The sequence below is a fragment of the Dipodomys merriami genome, unplaced genomic scaffold (assembly GCF_024711535.1).
Source record: "Dipodomys merriami isolate MVZ:Mamm:240054 unplaced genomic scaffold, mDipMer1.0.p SCAF_286, whole genome shotgun sequence".
NCBI classification, from domain to species: domain Eukaryota; kingdom Metazoa; phylum Chordata; class Mammalia; order Rodentia; family Heteromyidae; genus Dipodomys; species Dipodomys merriami.
This window is the reverse complement of record NW_027204337.1, coordinates 499,063-523,027: the sequence shown is the minus strand read 5'-3', so window position 1 is coordinate 523,027 and position 23,965 is coordinate 499,063. Positions and strand designations below refer to the sequence as shown.

Here is a 23,965-nt window from a genome sequence, read left to right as displayed (position 1 = left end):
CACACAGGAGAGAAATTTTATGAATGTAACCTATGTGGAAAGTCTTTCATCCAGAACATACCCCTTTCTGTCCATCAGAAAAAAAGCCCACCAGAGAGAAATGTTATGTATGTAGCAGGCATGGAAATTCTTTCACCTGGAAGGCACAGCTTAACATCCATCACAGACACAAGGAGAGAAACTTTATAAGTGTGACCAATGTGGAAAGACCTGGAGGTCACAGCTTAACACACATAAGTTGATTCACACAAATGAAATAACTTAGGATTGTACCAAATGGGAATGTCTTTGATCTGTAAGAAAATTGAAATTGCAATACAGAACAAATACAGGATAGAGACCTTATGATATAGCAGATGTGGAGTCCTCGAACTACAAGACACAGCTCAGGGTTCATCACAGGACACACAAAACACACACACACACACACACACACACACACACACACACACAAACACCCTCACACAAAAAGAGGAGAAAAATCATATGTAGGAAAAATGGAAAAGTTTTCTAGAAAAAGTCATAAAAATAGTAAAGTCTTTCTTGGAGGTGTAACAATGCTCAATAGAAAATGTATTAATGACCTAACTCATATAGTGGTATAACCAATCGATACAGTATCTTTACAATAAAATATATATTTAAAAATATGATGGATTAATAAAGACTAGAATCTCTGCATTTTTTCTTGGGGGAGAACCCCAAAGTGTCTTCAGTGCTTGCACTTTTCTTTAATTAATCACTGGTGATGAACAACTTGTGATTGATTCACTCTTAGCCCATTTAGTTGTTCTGCTGAGTGAGCTATAATAAAACACCAGTGTGGAAGATGTGTCGCACCTGTGTTATCTCATAGAAGGCCAAAGTAGATATGACATTAGGGGAAATAATCAAGAACACAAAGATATTGATCAATCTCTCACAAAAATTGAAGTTAACAAAAAATAAAACCATCTGCCATTTGAGCTACAGCATCACTTCTAGGCCCTGAGAGGAAGGAAGGAAGGAGGAGGGAAGTGAGAGAGGGAAAGAGGAAGGGAAGGAGTGAGGAAGAAGGAAGAAATAAACTATTCAAGAGAAGAATATTAGGAAATGGAAAAACTTGGAAAAAATTATATTAAGTGAAGTAAGCCAGGCCCAAAGAAACATAGGTCCCATGGTTTCCCTTATTTGCAATATCTAGTATATGTATGAGTCAAGCAGAAAAGGTCAGATAATGTGATGTCAGGAAAATGAACCCTTAGATATGTATTTTAATGTTTTTTTCTTTCATGCATGTGTTTCTAACGCATTTATAAGATTATCTCCTTGTTGCTTTGTATGTCCCTCCCCCACAGTATAACCCCTGCTTTCACTATATTTGATGTCAGTATAACTTGTGCAGGAGATGGGGAAAAACGAGTTGTTTAAGGATACAGGTGGACCTGTTGCAACGATGAGAAGTACAAGTTGTCATGTCCAAAATGAGCTTTACAACGTAGGTGTGTGGGGGGGGGAGGGAAGGAGAAGGATTGGGATTGCGGTGGGGGGGGGCGGCGGGAGGCTGGGAAGTGATGTGAAGGGTAAACAAAGGAGGAGGCTGCAATGCTTGGTAAGAAATATACGATTATCCTGCCCATGCAATTGTAACCCCTTTGTACAGTATGTTCACAAATAAAATTAAATTAAATTTAAAAAAATAAAATAAAAATAAAAAAAGAGAAGAATGTTTAATTTTTGGTGAATGTGAGAATTATTCTTTCAGAGGTGGGCCTCAAGAAAAATGGCTTTTAAAAAAGCAAATGTTTGAATGTTTACAAAATGATAAAGAGGATGTAACATTTTATAAATTGATTTAATAATACAGTAATATTAAGTAAGGAGGTCAGGTGTGGCTGGTGCCCTATTGGCCACATGGTAGATTGTGGGTTCTGGCATCTTGTTTTCATGCAGGGGGAAGGAAATGCCCCATCCATCACTTACCACCCAACTGATGTGTGTGGCTGGATCCCTGCAAGCAGGCATGGGCATTTGGCTGATATGTTACTCAAACTGATAGTCCAGTGCCTGGACTGGGAATTTCCTGTAGACCTGCCTCCTGCTTAGGCCCTATTTAGGCTGGCCCAGCAGTGGCACCAGATGCCATGCCACATGTCTGAGTAATCATGTCCTGTGTGCTGTCTCCTGGCTTGCCTCTGGTCATCATAGTGTCCCAATTCAGCACTCTCTTGGTGCTGATTGGTTTCTCATTGCTGTTTTTATTCTCCCCCCCCCCTTTGTGTCCTGTTTCCAAGCTGTCTAAGTGTATTTTGGACTGCAAGTCTTTGTTACAACAGGCTGCTTGCAGACTGCTAGCTGTGTAATAGATTCCATTATTCCATCTACCATAATTTGGCTTCCAACAAATATACTGTCTTCTTTTACAGAAACACGAAGTTTGACCTAACATTAGAATTTCTAGAGCCAAGATATATGCCACTGTATCGTTATGTAATTAAAGATATCCTGGAGGCATTTAGAAACAATTTCTGTTACATCAGGAAGAGCTTAATTAATAAACCAAGACCAAGGCTCCTGATCCTATATAAGCCAGTCTTCTAGATATGTCCAGAGCTGTTTGGTTACATGTAGAGCACTACTTTCACACATTCATGAAGGAACGTTTTTGTGCCAATATGAGGTTTTGAACTCAGGAACTGAGTTGAAGCCAGCCAGAGCTGTGAACCATCCCTTCTCAGAAAGCATACAGTTTGTAAACATGGGAGAATGAGCGATTTCCAAATGGATAGTGTGTGTGTGTGTGTGTGTGTGTGTGTGTGTGTGTGTGTGTGTGTGTGTGTGTGTGTGTGTGTGTGTGTGTGTGTGTGTGTGTGTCTTTGAAGCCAGCTCTGGCTGGCTTCAAAGGAGATTCTCTCATCTTGGCCTCCATAAAATCTAGGAATCAAAGCATGAGCTTAGTAGGCTGTTCTGATGAAATCTCTCTCTGTGAACAGGTTTCCTTCAGTGCTTCAGCTCAGGCTTCCTGTGGCTTCAACAATTTCCGTATTTATTTCAATTGTTCAAAAATAATAACTCTTCTTTACAGTATTTTCACAATAAAAAAAGGAATCCTTAAATCCTGCCTATGATTCCATTTACAAGATAAGGACAGTGGAGTTCACATTGCAAGATTTAGCTAGTTGCTCGCTTAACCCCTTCCATCACACTGTTCACCTTTCTTCTTTTTTGGGGTGGGAGGTCTGGTCTTGTGCCCTGAACTCTGGGCCTGGGTGCTGTCCCTCAGCTCTTCAGCTCAAGGCTTGCACTCTACCACTTGAGCCACAGTGCCACTTCCAGCTTTTTTTTCTTTTTGCTTATGTGGTGCTGGGGAATCGAACCCAGGACCTCATGCTTGCATGGCAAGTGCTCTAATGCTGACGAACCATCCAAGCCCAACCCTTCTGCTTATCTGCAGAGGCCTAGTAGGAAAGAATGGCATTGGAAGGCACCTGTGCCCTTTGCCTTCCTATTTGTACCACACAGACACACACACACACACACACACACACACACACACACACACACACACACACACACACACACACTATCCATTTGGAAATCGCTCATTCTCCCATGTTTACAAACTGTACGCTTCCTGTGAAGGGATAGTTCACAGACTGGAGTCCTACCTAGGCCTGTTATATACCTCAAATTATGAACCAACATACCACATTCATTAAAAGTATGCCTGATGATCACATATTTTATTAATGCTTTGAATTATTTTTGTTATTATCATTTGGCCAACACTTTGCTTGAATTCAGAATTAATGGGACTTAATGCTCACTGAATTGATAAAGTACCCTTTTCTCTTTTAATTTCAGATCAGCAATTAAAAATGAGCAATTACACTCCCTCATGTGTGGAATCCTAACTACTCAGGAAGCTGAAATTTGATAGTTTTGTAGGCCCTCCCATGGAAAAGCTCCATGAAAATGGTATCTTAGCTAATAAAAGCATGGCTCTGGGTATATGTGCCTATCTTTTTTGCTACTTGTCATATGTAATTATAAAATTAGTGTGTTGAAAGGCCCAGACACAGAAGCAAGACCCTAAGGTGAAAAATCAGTGATAAAAAAGGGCATCTTGTATAGAAGGTAAAGGAAGCCTCACAAATTTTTGCCCCTGAATTCAACCTGAGGACCAATAATAAGATACGTGTAACCAATACATTCTTCCAAATATTTAGTGGAAGAATATGGGTGTGGTTTACCCAATGATAGGTAAACAGTCCTTTACCAAGTGATTGCAAAAAGACCTTTGCATAGGGCTATATGATGTTATGAATTTCATATCCTGTTATGTGGACACCATGAGTCCTGTTTGGATCAAGTAATTAAGATCTCCTGATCTAACAGGGCACTGGTGCTTCACATCGGGATTCTTACTTGCTCAAGAGTATGAGGGTTAAAGATCACAATTGAAAGGCAAACTAGGTAGGAATTGCTGTAAAAGTGTTATGGCCAATTATCACCAAATTTCCCACAAGTGGTGGGGTGAATGAAGTTGATAGACTGTCAACACTTTTGTTCCTTTATTACCAAAGCTCAGGGACAGTACCCGGGCCCTGAGTAGAAAGAACTCCAGGGCCAGGGAAGGTATTTTGGAAAATGGGTTTTTGGCCCTCGTGCAGAAAAGTTACCATTCTTGTTTAAGCCTAAAGTCCTCAATAGGGTATAGTCATTGTCCTCAATTGAGGTTGATATTGAACTGTCTTATATGCCAGGGTAATGATAGATTGTACGAATATTTTGGTTTCTTTTGTCAAGTGAATCCACATGCACATATATTTATGTTTCTGACCAGTTCATAAGTCCTTGTAGAGGTTCAAGATACTATGCAGGACAAAGTGGTCCACGTCTGTAAAGTGGGGATTGAGACCTTCAAAGAGAGATCTCAACATATAAAATCTGGCCAAATATTTCAGTATACTTGAAACAGCATCATAAGAAAAGAAGTATCAAGTAGTGATGATTTAAGGTCCCAGAATACCAATATATTTGAACGAGAATACTGTGATCTTGTGCTGTGTGCACATAGATGTAGGAGAAAACCTCTTTTCAATCTGAGCTCTTCAGATGTGTTTAAGCATTTTTGTTGTTTTTCCCTTTCTGATTGCACTTTATTTCAAGGCCACTCCCAGGGGTGAATGACAGGATATTTAGTTTCAGCTCATTCTAAAAGCTATGTCCTCAGAAGAGAAGTGGTGAACCATGACTTAGGTACATATTCACCCTAGTCGCAATCACAAAGAGTGGGTTAAGTTACATAAGTTTTCAGAATGTCAAAGGTCCTACCACATGGTTCATCCTGTAGCCCTTTTCAAAATTAGGCTTTAGAAGAGTTCTGCCTTTGTATGAAGATTTCAGCTCTAAATTAGATTATTTTCAAGAGTCATTCAGTGAATGTTACTGGATAAAGTACACAAATGAAATCGTATTTATTTTAGAGAAAATTCTGATATCATCAGCAGGGGCAGGTAATATGACTCAAAGTCAGGACCCTGAAGAGTTTGCTCTCCAGAGATCTCAGTATTTAACCAAGAACCTCCAATTCCCAATCCATCTTGATCCCAATGAGAGAACAAGATGTTAGGAGAGCCCTTGTTTCTTCCTCAGGTTAACCTGGAATGATGCACCTCAGAGTGACTGGAAGGGACAGAAGCTGGGATACAGAACACACTGGGTACTGAACAAGGCTATCATAGGATATTCACTAGACCCTCAGGGACCACCCAAGGCACTCTTGCATTCCCTTGAGCACTTATATCTTTATGTTTGTCCAGCTCTAGGTCATTTTTCCTCCCATAATTAGCTTAGTATTAAGTGTACATTTTTTTCTGTTCCCTCAATGAATTGAGAAGTTCTTTTAAATTTTTCTCTTTCATTTTTCTGGATCACTTACACCCTTGTATGAAGTCCCTGTTGTACAGGTCTCAGTACTTTGAGTAGATGACTTCCTGGAGCATCCACAGCCAACCATTTTTGCCACACTTGTATATGGGATCTGAGTAAAACCCAGCCAAAACTTTATATGTGCATTTTAACTTAAATGTTTGTTACAAAAAGTTTGATGTGGAGACTTCATCTGATGTGGTGGAAGTTGGTTGGGCTCATGGTCTATGCCAGAACTCAAAATGGAATGTACAGGAAAGAAAAGTTTGGTAATGAGCCAGCTGAGGAGAGGAGGGCAGTGCCAAAGTCTTCATGCAATAGGCAAACCTGGCAAGCCCCTTGGGACAGGAGTGAGAAGCCCAGAGCAGGGTATGTGCTCCCCATCAGTCCACCCCCAGCTCAGCATGGCACCTGCAGCATGGGCCAAGGCGTACATGTGTTTCCTGCAGGGCTGACTGTTGGCACAGGGACCTGTCAGAGAAGTCAGTGGCCTAATGTAATAGTCTTGTCCTATGTAGATGATACAATTACTTGTGGACTAGAAGAATTAGTAGTAAAACATTGTTAGATGAACTAGTAAAAATTCTTCAGGATGTGTGTGAATGTGTATGTCCTAAGAAGAAAAGGAATTGAAAAGTAGTTCAGAGAGAACTTCAATGACAAGTGTGGGACTTGAGTGCACAGCAAAATAGATCCATTATTATCACAATGAAAAGGTGAAAAGGAAGGGTTTCTTTCACTTATTTTTATCTAACGTTACAAATCCCATTGTGTTCAAAATAGTAAGAACAGAAATGTATGTGTTGATGCTTACTGTTGTACAATAGCTAGTTTATACATGACAGCAGAGGCCTAAGGTCTCTTCTGTGTGTGGTCCCTGAACTCTCTGGACAGAAGGACAATACTATTGAAAGTGAACTTATGTCACTTGTAAGTTTGTGGGTTAAATTCCAGAGGAATCATTGATTAATGTAAATGAGCGGACTTTTTGTTTTGCTGGTCTTTAGGCTTGAACTCAAGGGTCAGGTGCTGTCCCTGAGCTGCTTTTGCTCAAGGGTAGCACTTGAGCCACAGCACCACTTCTGGCTTTTTCTGTGTATGAGAACCTGAGGAATAGAACCCAGCTCCTCATTCCTGCGATGCAAGCACTGTACCACTTAGCTACCTTCCCTGTCCTATAAGCACACTTTTTATGTTAAAAGAAGAAAGAATAGGTTGGTATGTAGTATCCACTTTCCATGTGCAAGTCCAAAGGTTCAAACCCTCAAAGTGAAAGGAAGAAAGTAGAAAATGGAGTGACAGGAAGTATTCAGTTACAACTACAAAGAAAAATAAAAGAACAAAAGCAATGAGCAAGTAATTAGGTTTTTGTTTGTTTGGGATTGTTTCTTTTTTCTTTCAATTGTTAGTTGTGGGGTTTAAACTCAGGGAGGGCCTGGCATATTCCCTAGGCTTTTCACTAAAGGCTGGCATGCTACCACTTCCAGCCAGAATGTCACTTCTAGTTTTCTGGCATTTCACTGGTGATAAGTCACAATGAATTTTCTGCTGATGTGCTGGGGAATGGAACTCAGTGCTTCATGTATGCAAGGCAAGCACTCTACCCCTGAGCCACAGTCCCAGCCCTGCCTCCTTTCTTAAAACAGTGTAGTTAGGGCTGGCAATGTGGGTTAGTGATAAAGTACTTGCATAGCAGGCATGGAACATTAAGTTTGATATCTCAGTACCTAATAAACAACAACAGCCCCCAAACACCCCTAGAAGCAATGGTGCTGTAGCTCAAATAGTAGAGTGGTTGCCTTCAGCATAATGAAATTCAGGAACAGTTTTCAAGCCCTGAGTTCTAGCCCCAAGAATCTCAAACAAAAACAAAAAAAAAAGTTGAAATGAACAAATGAAAAGGAGAAACCCACTATCAGCAAGTTTCATTGATAAACACAACACACAAACACACAAACACACATATAGACACACCCACAAATATAGTTTTATCAAACCATATTCCTCTCCTTTACTATGTCTGCTCACCCTCCCTGATCCAACTGCTGCCTACATGCACTAGAAAACTCTCGTTTCTGCATTTAAAAAAATTTATTGTGAAGATTAAAATATAAAAGTAGTATCAATAGTCATGAGAAAATGCCAATCAAAAGTACAATAGAATAAACATTTTATACATGTTAGTGTGGACATAGTTTTAAACAAAACAACAGAAATCCTTCCAAAGTCTAACAAAACCTAGGAAAGATGTGACAATAATGTGAACTTGGTGCATTTCTCTCAGGTATCTAAAACTATCATAGATGGGACAAAAAGTCCTAAAAAGAACTGAATATAGAATTACATACAAATATGGTCCAGCACTTCTACACTTGTACGTACCTTAGAGAAAAACAAAGATTTCTATAAATACCATCAAATAAGGACTAAGTTTCAAGAAAGACAAATACCACAAAGAAGTCCAAGAGTATTTTCAGAGAGTAATTGAAGTACTTATAACACACTCAGTCCTGTACAATAGTCAAAATTATGTTTGACCACACTTTTTCAGCAAATCCATTAAAACTTCATTAGGATAGTCTAATGTGTGTATGTGGATGTGATGTCTGACCAGATTCTAGCCAACCTTTACTTCCATGAGAAGTTACCTCCTAGATGTCATTGAATCACAAAAAGAGTGAGGCAACTTTGTCCTCACATTAAAAATCTAGAAACAAACTAAAGCACATCTGCATTTAACTTAGAAGGCAAGATTTGATCATCTGCTAAATCTACAAGCCACCTTTAGCTTTTTGAGAAACATGTTCCTAAAGCTGAATCTGCCATGCCTACTCCGATGGAGTCTGCTTAGCATGGGAAACCTGCTTTTAGACCTGAGAATGGAGCTTCACAGAAGCCTATCTCTGAGAATGGGACTTCACCGAAGTCTACCTCAGAGATTGAGGCTTCAAAGAGCCCTATCTCAGAGAATGGGACTTCACCTAAGTCTACCTCAGAGAATGGGGCTTCAAAGAGGCCTACCTCCTGGAAAGGCTGGCAAGCCCCTGGGAAAGATGTGTTTCTGTTCCTGTTTTTCTTTTCTTCACTGTATAGGAGTGCCTATTAATCTTTTACTGTTCCTGCTGCTCATTGTACTTACTCATGCTCAACGTTCCCTTATTCAAGGCTCTTTCTTAGAAGTATTGATGACTCCAACATCCGATGAGTGTCCTGAGAATATGACTAACTCACCTCTTGTGGAGGCTAGTAGACAAGTCATAAGTAAATATAAAAGTATTGGTGGTTTCATGACCTCACTTGCGCAGAAGGAATTGTTTGTAAGAGATTTATAAGAAGCTGTGGGCACAGAGCAGAAACAGTGTATGGCTACTGGAGACTTTCCTTTAATCCTAAAGCATATACAATAGACTCATATAGATATCCTGTAGATAAGAAAGATGTAGAGGGATATTTAGACCAAAAGCTAAATAAAATTCCTAAAAAGTTGGTAGATGGAAGGTGGCAATGGCTTATCAGAAGAAAATGGTGGGATCCTCCATTATCTAGAGGACCCCAAAGACTTCCCCCAGATCCATAGCCTTTAACAGATGTGTATGATAAGGATGGCAACCGTTGGAAAAACTACTTAGCAGAAAGAACTTCCTATTAGTCTCTTTCATTTACTGAGAGACTTGCTAGATCTAGGTCTCCTTGGTGCTTACTATTAAAGAAGGAACAAGAAAGATCTTATGAGACAGTTAAGGCCTCTATGGAGAAGAGTAAACGATTATGTGGAAGGGTTACAAAAAAGACACTATGAGCTTAAATTTGATATATGGCCAGATTTAACTAAGTATACTGAATATCATGATTTTTGGCCACAAATTGGGAACCCTCTAAGTACAATTGCTTAGAAAAGATTTGAAACGTATAAAGTACAAAACTAAACCAAAGTAACCATGAAGTACTAGAGTTCATGCCTTTCTGTTCAGCACCTTGCCCATATGCTCTGGTTAATAGTTAATTGGTGATAAACATCGAAAACCATTGTATTTCTTAAAAATAGAGGGGGGAGGGGGGAGGCTGGGAAGGGAGGTGAAGGGTAAATAAAGGAGGAGGCTGCAATGCTTGGTAAGAAATGTATGGATTATCCTGCCCATGTAATTGTAGCCCCTCTGTACAGTAAGTTCTCAAATAAAATAAAATAATATTAAAAAAAATAGAGGTAAACCCCAAAAGAAGTGCCTATCATCATAGCTCGTCATCCAAAAAAAAAAGATCAGGCGACCAGCTGGTGACCACCCAAGAACAAAGCCTTGCAGCAAGATTGTGTAACCTTTTGCCCTTTCTCATCGACACTTTTGCTATAAAAGCTTGTTATCCTCTGCAATAAATCGCACTCAGCACTCACTCCTCTTGTGTGTGAGTTGTCTGTTTGCCATCTCCCCACCTATGCCAGTTCCTCCACTAGGTGTCCTCCGTCTTCCCGACAGAGCTGGTCTGAGACATGAATCTATTTTTATTTTTTTCTGTTTTTCAACCTGGGACACAGTTAGGTTCATAACCTGGTATGTCAAACAGAGTGAGAAATAAAAGAATCTCATCAGAGATCCTTTCATTTTTCTTGCTGTTGACAATGAATAAAGATTCTGGAACCATGGCCTGGAGAGAAGCCAAATGAGAGAGTCAGAAAAAAACCTGTGTGATTTTACCCTAGAAGTTCCTGCTCAGAACATGATAGGTGGACTGGTAAAGCATAAAGCCTTCTTATGGGAGAAGAAACCTTCCTGAATCAAGTCTCCACTGAAGACAAATCCACAGAAGAGTCAAGTCTTATGTGTTACTAAACAATATTAACAGAAAATACAGTGAGAAATGTAGATCCATAAAATGTAAAAGAAACAACTTATATAGGTATGTGCTTTTGCTTATACTTGTTGGTTGATTACACAGGAAATTCTTTTATCCAGCATTCTGGTTTTTCTTACACTTACCCACAATGGTAATTGGTAACATAAACTACATGAACTTTGCAGTGACATTTACAAAAACAGAAAATCTACTCTGTTTACTTCAGTGAAGTAGTTTTTGATAGGAAAGACCATATGAATCCTTTAAAAGCAGTGTTTGCACATTACTACTGGGCTTTCCCACATCACAAGAATGTTTTCTTACTTTGAATAACTTAAAGTGAATTTATTATAGGCTAAGTGTTCACATTCATAATACTTAAGATGAGGACTGTTACAAATTTCATGGTGGGGTATTTTCTGTTTGTTTTAGGATTTGGACTGTCCATATCCACATTAGTGACTGAATATCTTGCCTTAAAATTGTCAACTTTTCTATTTCATAATATTTTATTTGGATATAATCTGAATTTCAAAGAGGACATTGTAACTGGGCTGTCCTGTCTAATGACTGTAATCTTAGCTACTCAGAAGGCTGCCATCTGAGGAAAGTTAGTATTATCCCCACTTTTTCTTCTCAGCTCAACCCAGACCTGAGCTCCTCCCAGACCTAGAGTTCCCTCCCTACAGCTGGCCACTCCCTCTCTCATCTCAGACTCACCTGAGCATGTACTTAACTCACTTCCTGCCCCCCAGATTCTGTTGCAACCAGAAGAGAGACAAATGCTGGTGCTCCCTCTCCTGGGAAATAAGGTCCTTCTAATAAACCTTATAATAATCTTTCTCATGTGCCTCCCACAAGTCCCCTGGGATGGACATGAAGAAACCCTACAAGGATCACTGATTTAAGCCAGGGTGATAGGAAAGTCTGAGAGACTTATGTCCAATAAACTACAAAGTAGTGGGAAGTGCAAATGCGGCTTTCAAGGTCAGTTTCCTGACCTTGAGTTCAAGAATCAGGACAGGCAGACACATATCAAGGGCATTGTATTGTATTCAAATTTTCACATATTTTAACATTTGTTATATTTAACAAATATATTTTAACAATTGTTTTTGGTGTACATGTATAGGAAACCTCTCTCATTTTTCTCTCATTTTTTTGTCCCTGTGGGGCCTGAACTCTGAGCCTAGGCACTGTCCCTCTGACCTGCAGCTCAAAACTAGCACTCTATTACTTGAGCCACAGTACACTGCTGCCTTTTTCTGCTTATGTGGTTCTGAGGAATCAAACCCAGGGCTTCATTCACCCAAGGCAAGCACTCTACCAGTGAACCACCTGCCCAGCCAGTCTCTCTCATTTTAAGTGATGTAAATTAGGCTAAATATATTAGTGGAGAAATTGTAATTTGTCAGAACAGACACATCAATTGGAGTATATCTGTGCCAGCAGCATTTAGAAAGTTTCAAAAGCCATAGGAAGTGCAGAGGATGAAAAGAGGATCAATATGTTTATACAAGACATTTTCAAGGAATGTTTACCATTCATTGGCTTCAATTCACAACAAGCAAGTTTATAAAATCACATGGGTGAGTATCAGAATCTCTAGGGTCAGGAGTATAAACGCACAACCCCTGACTCTCCTTGTCTCAAAAATCAGAGGTTTGTAGCCACTTTCTGGCACCTGGAGGTACAAGTGCTATTGGCAGCACAAACCCATGAGCCTTAAAATATCATCCACCCCAGACTGGGGAAAGATGGGAAGGGCAGACTCTGGCTAGGAACCTCAGATTGCTTCATGTTTCAGTTCCCAAGTTCCCCAGAAAAAGAGAAGCTGTGCTTCTACCTCTTGGCTCTGACTATGGAGTGACAAGCTGTACTTCAGAGCACTTCCAGCAGCTAGACAGAGGGAAAGAAACCCGAATTTGCAAACTAAAAACACCAACAGTGGGCAAGGTGGCATTGGCGCCTTTCCCCCCTCCTCACCCGATTACCCCTCCCCTTTGTCCCCCACCCACACACACTTTCAAAGGATCTATGCTCCGATAGAAACTACAATTCCCAGAATGCAATGCACAATTCACCTGGAGGAAGTGGGCTTGTTACAGGGATTTGACTAACACAAGACTCTTGGTCCTAAGTGTTCAAGGATGCATGGGAACCTTTCTCTCCCAGCTGCGGGAACTTAGGTGAGTTTCTTCTTGAAAATTCAGTTTACCAACATAAATATTGTGAGACCAATTGAAAACACAAATGTATTAGGAGCATTGCATAATTTGGCTTTTTAATTCTTAGTTCTTTTAATATAATTGAGGTTATAAATCTACGTAGTTTTGATTTTTGTTTTTGTTCAAAAAGTACGTTCTGCTGAATGTAAATTATGTCTCTGATTTTCCTTAAAGTTTTGAATATCTCCCCTGTCACTTTACAAAAGTATTTGCAGCTGGGTGCCAATGGCTCATGCCTGTAATCCTAGGTACTCAGGAAGCTGCGATATGAGGATCCCCGTTCAAAGCCAGCCTGGGCAGGAAAGTTCATAAGTCTTATCTCCAACCAACTACCAAAAAAATGGAAGTGGCCTTGTGGCTCAAGTGGTAGAGAGCTCGCTTTGAGCTGAAAAACGCAGGGACAGTGCTCAGGCTGGTTTCAAGCCACAAGATCGACCAAAAAAAAAAAAAAAAAGTACTTGCAGACAGTAAACTGATTAATTCTGGCATCATCTTCCCCTGCTCTAATATATATACTGGAATAAAATAACAGAATTTAAAGAGCCTGGGCGCTTGTCCCTGAGCTCTTCAGCTCAAGGAGAGCACACTACCACTTGAGCTACAGCACCACTTCCGGTTTTCTAGTGGTTTATTGGAGACAGGAGTCTCACAGTCTCTCCTGGGCGGGCTTGCTTTGAACCTTGATCCTCAGATCTCAGCCTCCTGAGTAGCTAGGATTACAGGCTTGAGGAACCGGCGCCCGGCAATATCTTTGTAAAGTAGGAGGGGATATATTAAACAAATTTAAGACAAAACAGAGATATAATTTACATTCAGCAGAAGGCAGGCATTTAATAAACAGAAAGGTATAAGCAACACAGTCTCATAACCTCAATTTCATTATTAGAACTAAGAATCAAAAAGCCAATGTATCCAATTCTCCCCATATATATCTATTTTCTGGTTGGTCTTATGTATTTCAAGAGGGAACAGGGCTTTCAAGAAGAAACTGAGCTTAACTTCCACAGAAGGCAAAGAAAAGTCCCAATGCACAAGAGCACACTTGTTCCCAGATATGTAGCACGGTGGCACCGAGCATTGTGGGAATTGTAGTCACCAAGGAGGATATTTTCTTTGAAAGTCCTGGGTTGTTTTTGATTTTTGGAGGGTGGAGGTGGGGCAGAAGATGCTTTTGCGCATGCGTCTCCCCGCCCAACATGGGCGTTTTAATTCCGCGTCTTCCTGATTCTTTTCCTTTGCCTAGCTGCTGGAAGTGCCCTGAAGTACAGTTTGGCTTTCCATAGGTGGGAGCCAGGAGGGTGGCGCCCAGTCTGTGCAGTGGAGCTTGGGATCTATAACTTGAAGGAATCTCAGGCTTTGGAAATAATGTCAGGTAGGAACTGTGTGATTGCCGCGGGAGTCTACCCTCCACTGGTTTCTGTTTGTTTTTCTGTTTCTGTTTGTTTGGTGGGGCCTGAACTCTGGGCCTGCAAGCAGCATTCCTGAGCTCCTCAGCTCAGAGGGAGAGCTTTATACTTGAGCCAAAGTGCCTACTTCCCTTTCCACGCTTTTCTCCAGTCTGGGGTTGATAATTTGCTTGAAGTTCAGGAGTTTTTGCTGCCATTAGCCTCTGGGCCTTCAGATGCAAGAACCTGGTTTCCAAATATCTGAGAGCAAGCTAGGTCATTGTCCAGATGAGGAGAGCCCAAGAGCTGTGCATTTGTACTCCAAGACCAAGGGATTCTTCTATTAACCCATGTGACTTTATTTGCTTTGCCCAGGTATAAGAGGAGTACAGGAAGTATTCTAGTGAAATTGTGACAAATATGCCTGCCTTGAGTCCTCTTACATTGCAGTTGTATTTGGGGCTTCTGAGTTTTTATTCTCCTGGCTTGAGCTCACAAGTATTTGTACATGACCCTGTTTCTAGAGACAGTTGTACATGGGATATTGGAGTAGTGAGTGCTGGTCCTGTATTTTTAGGAATGAAGCCTAGCAATGTTTGAAGCAGAGCACCCTATGAATAGGAATCTCCATCGTAAATGGACAGACCATGTGAATTCTGAGAGGCCCTAAAGGGAAGAAGCAGAAAAGCACAGGAAGGGGAAGATGTTGCTAGCTTCCCTTGCCTACTACAAAAATTGTTGCTACTTCCCTTAGCACCAGATTCACGTGGTACTCTTTCCTATACCACTGTCAATCACTTTGTGTTGTTGCAAGCTTTAAGCTAATTTCCAGGAATTGTGATGCGCTGGACTGAGGAATAAGCCAGAGCCAAGTTATGAGAGGGTACCTGAGGCTGTGGTTTGGGAAGGTGGGGTAATTGTTATGACAAAGTATCTATTAATGTAGTAATCCCTAATCCTCTTCTTGCTAATTTATTCAGCCTGTTACCACTATGACTTTTAGTATTTAATCATGCAAACTTATGTTAAATGTCCCATGTAACGATTTGCTAAGGCTAGCTCTTATTGGTTGGTTTTGCTTGGTAGTACAGAAAGTATTGGTCAGGGAAATTTGGCCTTAAAAGAAAAATCACAGAAGAAAATGTGAGGTAATATGTTTTACTCAAGGTTGTATGCTTTGTAGGTGTTGCTTATCTTCAGGTGTGTCACTCCTATATGCAGTATTTTATGTTGTATCTTTAGGATGGCCAAGGTTCTTTCCAAGACTGTTTAGGGAAATGAACATTAGGGACTAATCAAACCTGGGTTTACCTCATCTTTACTCATGTCCCTTTGGCCAAAGCATGTTAAATGGAAATTGCAAGACATTGCATAGGTGTGCTATGGGTACAGTGAAATGTGCCATTTGACAACCATTGTTGAAATATTATAACACAAGAGATATATTCTGTAGACATTTTTTCTCTAAATTGGGTGAAAACTACTGTGCTACATCATACATGCTTTCCCTGGTGTTAAAATATGTAAATGAATGAGGTAGAACACAAATTCCAATGGATTGCTAGGATACCTTTACATTAAAAAAAGCAGTTCCTACATACCGAAGTATATTCAGTAATAAATACTTTTAGTGGAAATGTGATATGTTTTTGCTTTCAAGTATTCAATAATATTTGTGGGAACATTCAGTTTTTCAAATTGAATGTGTACATAAACATAGAATTTATTTGGTTTAATAATATCTATCTGTCAGGAAATGGACTGCATTTGTGTTTCTTGGACACTTTAATGCTCTGCCTGGGACATTAAAAATTCTTTTAAGACAGCTTTATGGTATGGCAGTCCATGTATCATGTTTGCAAGAGAAAATTCTGGACCCCAAATCTCACAGATTCATTTCTGAATATGTCATTTGCCTTATATCCCAGCCGTGCTTCTAGAGTCTTCTGTTCATTGTCAGCAGCAAGACAGAATGAATGGATCTCTGGTGAGTGTTTTTTTTTTTAAATTTTCATTTGTTTTCCATTCCATTATATGAACCTAAAGATTTCCAAGAATAAGAAGCAATACCAACCACACAGATTCAGCTTCAGGAATGTATTCATAAATCAGAAAAAGATGGAATGTAGATTAGGAGATAAAGATTACTTGTAGGTTTAGCAGATTAAATGGATGTATTCTTTCTAAGTTGAATTCAGAGTGGCTTCAGAATGTATAGGCTTCATCTTGTCATAACATGTAGTGAAACCTGTTATGTGATTAGTGACACAGAGCAGGTTCCATCTCATGGAAGATGAAGGGTAGATTGCAACCAGATCTCATCCTCATGAGTAACATTAAACTATTTCAATGAAATTTTCCTGGAATTGCTGAAATAGTGTGGTCATACGCACTTTCGTGTGTTCTAAAGGAATGATTAACCTATATGTACTTAAATTACTCTCCCTATATACTTCTTGGACTACTTCATGGTCTTGGTCTTACTTGAAGCTGAGGCTATATTTGTTGCTAAACTTTATGGCCGTTTTTTCAAAATCTTGTTTGTTTTCTAAAGTGTCCTCACAAGATTTCTTTCCTCTATAATCTCTCTCTACTTTTGGTTTTCCACACACTTGTGTTGGTTATTTTTCTCTCTCTTTGTATCTATTTATGAATCATTTTTTCTTACTTTTCTCATTCTCTCTTTCCTCCATATGTCTCTCAGTTTTTTCTTTTCTTCAATGATCTCTCTGGGAACTAGTTTTTCTTAGTGATCAGCTTTATGTTGCTGACATGGCTCTTAAGATTGACGTTTTTCATACCCACTGTATAGGAAAATTGTTGTCTAGAGAGTTCTACAGGATTCCAGAAACAAAGAAAATTAGAGAAACACAAAAACATAAACAGATAGTCTTAGGGGAAACCAGGGTTCTGAAGCCTCTCTGGCACTTGGTCTCTGGTTGCAGGCAAGCAAGCAAAGTTCCTTGAGTTCACACAGGGAAGATTACCATTGATAACATGGAAAACTGAAGTATCTATATTAATATTACAATCTGAGCCACAACACATTGCGAAGAAAACATGTTTCCTTATTCTCCTGAGACAGAAGACTGGCGCCCAGAGAAAATGCAGAGATGAAGTTCACCTTACCTAATCTTCAAGGTGAACAGCAGCTCAGTTTCAGATGCTATCTTTCCAACAGTAAGGAAATGGCCTGCACTCTACTCTGTTAACCATCTCCACAATTCTCTTTTAACCCTTCTGCGGCCAGCTCTCAGTTCTCTCAGTCCTGTCAGGCTGGAATTCCAAACTCTCAAAACTTTTTCCCTTTCAGCTCAACTTCAGAGTTCAATACAGAAAAGTACGTCCTTCCTCCAACTGATAAACTACAAGAAAATTTGATTTCACCTGATTCTTTTATCTTTGGTCTAACTTCATTTGTTGTGGTATTCAGTTTTGTTTTTCCATACCACTACTTTTTTTTTTTTTTTTTTTTGGTCGGCCGTGGGGCTTGAACTCTGGGCCTGGGCGCTGTCCCTCAGCTCTTCAGCTCAAGGCGAGCACTCTACCACTTGAGCTACAGCGCCACTTCCGGTTTTCTGGTGGTTTATTGGAGATAGGAGTCTCACGGTCTCTCCTGCCCGGGCTGGCTTTGAACCGCGATCCTCAGATCTCAGCCCCCTGAGTAGCTAGGATTACAGGCGTGAGCCACCAGCGCCCGGCTGATACCACTACTTTTAAATATTTTCATTCACTGCCAGTATAAGATAGGTAGTTTTGATTAAAAAAATAATACAGTGATGAGGTTTTCTCTATTAGAAATATCATTTGTTGCAAAATCTCACAGATATTTGCTAGGAATTGATTTTGATCTCTGAGGAATTTCACTATTAACTAACAAAAGTGGAAATATATCCTTAGGGATCTACTGGAGAAATGACTCAGGAATATTTAACACATTTGAGCATTTGGTCATATTTATCATTTTTGTCATCCTGAGTGTTCCTTGAGTATCAATTTGCCTCCAACTTCCATGAAGGCCAATTAAAATGAAAATCTTCTCAAGTAATATTTTATTCCCCTCCCACATATATTTTGTGTTGTAGAATGTAGGCAAAGTTTACAAAACTTCATGGTACCAGTTCTTTTTTACATAAGAAGGAAATATCAGGGTATCTAAAACCTCATTTCAATATGTAGTATTTAAACCAAACATGGTTAACCTAGGATATTTTTATGTGGGAACTAAATCAAATCTGATAAGGGCCCAATAAATCATAAGCTACTTTCTGGAGTACTGTTACTGTTTTTTAACATTCATGTGGGCACTGCTTTTCTTTAATCTAGTAATGTTCTATGTTCTGTATCCCATGTGATATCCTGAATGTGTTCTGCTTGCTTATGAGAGTACTTGTTAATAGAAGGTCTAAATAGGATTTATGGTAAAGCAATAAATGTAAATGCAGAGAAAATATTTGTTTAATTCATTGTTACCTACTGATATATACTAAAATTTTACCAAAAATAATAATATAATTTTTTGACACCACCTTAGACTTAATGTCATCATGCCAGATTATTGTCTCCTTAGAATTTTTATCTTGTCTCTTGCTAGCAGCAGAAATGTGTTTGCATGCATTAGGGAATCTGTAACTTTTTATTGGTCTTCGGGCCTGAATTCTCGGCCTGGTTATTGTCCATCAGCTCTTCAGGGCAAAGTGAGTGCCCTACCACTTGAGTCACAGTGTTACTTTCAGTTTTCTGGTGGTTCATTGGAGATAAGTGTCTCATGGACTTTCCTGCCTGGGCTGGCCACGAACCTTGATCCTCAGAGCTCATCCTCCTCAATAGCTAGGATTACAGGCATAAGCCACCAGTTCTCTGAAAATCTGTGTATTTTAGTGGCCAGGTTTATGTATTGTCAAATATTTCTAATTTGCTATTTAATTTTCGCAGTGAAAAGATAACATAGCCAGCTGCAAACATTTTATGTAAGACAAAAGCATACCTGCAGCATAATGAAATTCCAGATTGGAATTCTCATGAACCAGGTCTAATTTCTTGATGGAAATGTGCCATTACAGAAGCTGATATCATTTGATGATGTGGCTGTGAACTTTACCTGGAAGGAGTGGCAGGATCTGGATCCTGGTCAGAAGACCCTTCATAGAGAAGTAATGCTGGAAACTTATTACAACCTAATGTCCTTGGGTGAGCAAAGGTCACTTTTATTTGGAAGATCAAGTGCTTTTATTTTAGTAGACATTTGACTATGTTATTTAGGTATAAGATTCCAGTCCATTCCCTTGTAAAAAAAACTGCTAGTATAAAAGCCAGCCAAATTCAGGTTTGGGAGCTTGATGTTGTTTGCCTTTCACACTACTGCTTGAGCCACAACTCTATTTTGGCTTTTGTGTTGGGGTATATTCTGAATTTCCATGCCCAGGTTGGTTTCAAGCCTGCCTCTTCTGATCTTACCTCCTAAATATAGGGTTAGAAATGTAAGCCTTTGGACCATTACATTTTGTTTAAAAAAAAAAAAGATTCCAGTCCATGGGAAGTGTCATTTCTTCCTAAGTGAAACTTCAACTTCATTATGTGTATCTCAAGAGCTAATTTTATTCTCAGTCTTTAAGATTTCTAATCAGTTGTTGGACAAATGTTCTAAACTATGATCCACTAATAGGAGACTGACTTTCCAGACTTGGGGTGATTATTATAGGTGGATCTACACTCTAGATAGAATATACATTACTACTGTCAGTATTATCTGGAAATCAGTAGGTGAAAGTGTAAAAGTGTGTATTTGTAAGCCAAACCTGACATAGGTTGCATTGCTTCAAGATTGGAATCCTAGATACTCTGTAGGGTGAAATCTGAAGATTTTGTTTTAAAGCCAGCAACTGTAGAAAAATGAACATGATACTCTTATCTCCAATTAACCATTCAAAAACTAGAAAGGTAGCCAAGACACAAACTAGTAGAATGCTAGATTTGAGCAAAAGAGCTGAGTCCAAGCCACACTTTGGCAAAATAAACCCAAAGCTGGTGGAAAGTACACCATGGAGATGTTAAGAATTGAGACACCATGGGCTGGGAAGGTGCCTCAGTGATAGAGCCCTTTCCTTGCATGCTTGTGGCCCTGTGCTCGATTCCTCAGCATGAAAAAAGCAGAACAAAAGTCAGAATTGGCGTTGTGGCTCAAGTGGTAGAGTGCTAGCCTTGAGCTTAGGAGGTGTGATACACCTCCCAGGCTCATAGTTCAGGCCCCAAAAACGATCCCACCCCCCAAAAATAAAACAATTGAGAAACCAGATTTAGGAGCAATCCAGTGAACAGGATGTCTGCAACATTGCATTAATGATGACCCAGCAAGAGCAATAGTTCTCCACTATTTCTTACTCACAGGGCACTGTATTCCTAAACCTATTTTGATTGTGAAGCTGGAGCAAGGTGCAGAACCATGGATGAGAGAAGACTCAGAAGAGAATTTCACAAGTGAGTTAAAGCATCTTGAATAGTGATGTTGGGTCCAGAGCCCAGTGGGTCTGTTTATCTTGAGCTGTACAGAGCAATAGTATTCCTAGTGCCCTGAGTCATGTATGAAAGAGAACTAGGTGATCCTTTGTCTCAAGGAATTGTCAATCCAGAATTCTTGTGGAGAGAAACTGAATTTGATGTTCCAGTGTAGTTAATGTTAGCAATTCTCTTTGTCTGTAGAGAAGTCATTCATAAAGAGAAAAAGACAATAAGAAATGTAGTAAGGAGATCTCATTTTAAACTAGTATTTTGCAAGAGGGAGGAAAATAGGATCAGGACAATTTTGTATCAGTGGTGCTGGGCATAGAGGTAGATTCAGAATGGAAGCATTAAGAGTACGGAGATGAATAATTTGAGAAAATATATCCTTGATAAAAATATAAAAATCTGAATTAGAGAAAAACATTATTTTCCATTGTAAAATGTCAGTGCTACTTTCTTAATTACTACATTGCAGAGAAATATATATATTCTGCATAAAGCAATGCTTTGATATTTGAAAATATTGTAACAGAATGTGAGGAAATATCTTTACATTAAGGAATTTATGGATCTCATTTATGTTTTTCTCTATTTTTCTATTATTCATTTTAGATGTCCCAGAAATGGAGGATGTGATTAGCACCTGCCAGGAAAGTCACAATAAGTATCTCTCTGAAGTAGCAATCATGAATAGTAATCAAGGGGAGGGAAAAGTGAGACTTATAAGAAGTTTTCATTTGAGCTCCATACCGAAGTCAGAACTGATTGAGAACAATGGGAACTCCTTAGGGATGAGGATAGAAAAGGTCACTGGCTGTCAGAGCATGGGTATTTTCAGTGAACCTGGTAAGATGTGTGCTGCATATAGTAATCATGTGTCTTCTGTAGTTGACGAATGTAAACAGTGTGAAAAGTCTTTCACTGAGAAGGAACACCCTGTTGTTTCTCAGAGAAAACACACAGGAGAGAATCCTCATGAATGTAACCTGTGTCAAAAGTCTTTCACCCAGAAATCAAAGCTTACTGTCCACCAGAGAACACACACAAAAGAGAAACCTTTTCAATGTAACATTTGTGGAAAATCTTTCATATGCAAGGCATATCTTACTCTCCACCAGAGAACACACACAGGAGAGAAACCTTATGAATGTAACAAGTGTGGAAAGTCTTTCACCGTGAAATCAAAGCTTACTCGCCACCAGAGAACACACACAAGAGAGAAACCTTATGAATGTAACATGTGTCAAAAGTTTTTCACTGAGAAATCAAAGCTTACTTGCCACCAGAGAACACACACAAAAGAAAAACCTTTTGAATGTAACATTTGTGGAAAATCTTTCTCCTGGAAGGCAAATATTACTAGACACCAGAGAACACACACAGGAGAGAAACCTTATGAATGTAACATGTGTGGAAAGTCTTTCACCTGGAAGACATACCTTACTGTCCACCAGAGAACACACACAAAAGAGAAACCTTTTGAATGTAACATTTGTGGAAAGTCTTTCTCCTGGAAGGCATATCTTAATCTGCACCAGAGAACACACACAGGAGAGAAACCTTATGAATGTAAGATGTGTGGAAAGTCTTTCACCTGGAAGACATACTTTACTGTCCATCAGAGAACACACACAAAAGAGAAACCTTTTGAATGTAACATTTGTGGAAATTCTTTCTCCTGGAAGGCATATCTTAATCTGCACCAGAGAACACACACAGGAGAGAAACCTTATGAATGTAAGATGTGTGGAAAATCTTTCACCAAGAAATCAAATCTTAATCTCCATCAGAGAACACATACTAGAGAGAAACCTTTTGAATGTAACATTTGTGGAAAGTCTTTCTCCTGCAAGGAATATCTTACTCTGCACCAGAGAACACACACAGGAGAGAAACCTTATGAATGTAAGATGTGTGGAAAATCTTTCACCAGGAAATCAAGTCTTAATCTCCATCAGAGAACACATACTAGAAAGAAACCTTTTGAATATAACATTTGTGGAAAGTATCTCCTGCAAGGCATATCTTACTCTGCACCAGAGAACACACACAGGAGAGAAACCTTATGAATGTAACAAGTGGGAAAGTCTTTCACCCCGAAATCGATGCTTACTCGCCACCAGAGAACACATAATACAGAGAAACCTTATGAATGTAACGCGTGTCGAAAGTCTTTCACTGAGAAATCAAAGCTTACTCGCCACCAGAGAACACACACAAAAGAGAAACCTTTTGAATGTAACATTTGTGGAAAGTCTTTCTCCTGCAAGGAATATCTTCCTCTGCACCAGAGAACACACACAGGAGAGAAACCTTATAAATGTAAGATGTGTGGAAAATCTTTCACCAGGAAATCAAGTCTTACTCTCCATCAGAGAACACATACTAGAGAGAAAACTTATTAATGTAACTTGTGTCGAAAGTCTTTCACCCATAAAGGAAACCTTACTATGCACCAGAAAACACACACATTAGAGAGACCTTATGAATGTAACATGTGTGGAAAGTCCTTGTCTTGGAAGTCAAGCATCAATGTCCATCAGATAATACACACAGGAAAGAAACCTTATGAATGTAACATGTGTGGAATGACTTTCACCTGGAAGTCAAACCTCACTGTCCATCAGCAAACACACAGGAAAGAAACCTTATGAATGTCATATTTGCAGAAAGATTTTCAGCCAGAAGCTACAACCTACTATCCACCAGAGATCACACACAGGAGAGAAATTTTATGAATGTGACCTATGTGGAAAATCTTTCATGCAGAACATACACCTTTCTGTCCATCAGAAAAAAACCCACCAGAGAGAAATGTTATGTATGTAGCAGGCATGGAAATTCTTTCACCTGGATGGCACAACTTAACATCCATCACAGACACAAGGAGAGAAACCTTATGAATGTGACCAATGTGGAAAGACAGCTTAACACACATAAGTTGATTCACACAAATGAAATAACTGTAAGAAAATTGAAATCGCAATACAGAACCAATACAGGATAGAGACCTTATGATATAGCAGATGTGGAGTCCTCGAACTACAATACACAGCTCAGGGTTCATCACAGAACATACAAAACACACAGACACACACACACCCTCAC

At 39.4% G+C, this 23,965-nt stretch overlaps 1 protein-coding gene across 1 annotated transcript in view; it reads left to right on the top strand.

Annotated features, from left to right (window-relative positions):
* The window catches only part of LOC138838630 (zinc finger protein 420-like), a 54,598-nt gene extending 30,912 nt beyond the window's left edge, over nucleotides 1-23,686 (top strand). Inside the window, 7 exon segments of the mRNA XM_070038032.1 lie at nucleotides 14,215-14,343; nucleotides 16,285-16,343; nucleotides 19,420-19,546; nucleotides 20,744-20,833; nucleotides 21,470-22,855; nucleotides 22,937-23,486; nucleotides 23,488-23,686. Coding sequence (XP_069894133.1) covers nucleotides 14,215-14,343; nucleotides 16,285-16,343; nucleotides 19,420-19,546; nucleotides 20,744-20,833; nucleotides 21,470-22,855; nucleotides 22,937-23,486; nucleotides 23,488-23,686 — 2,540 coding nt within the window.
* The last annotated feature ends 279 nt before the right edge of the window (nucleotides 23,687-23,965 follow it).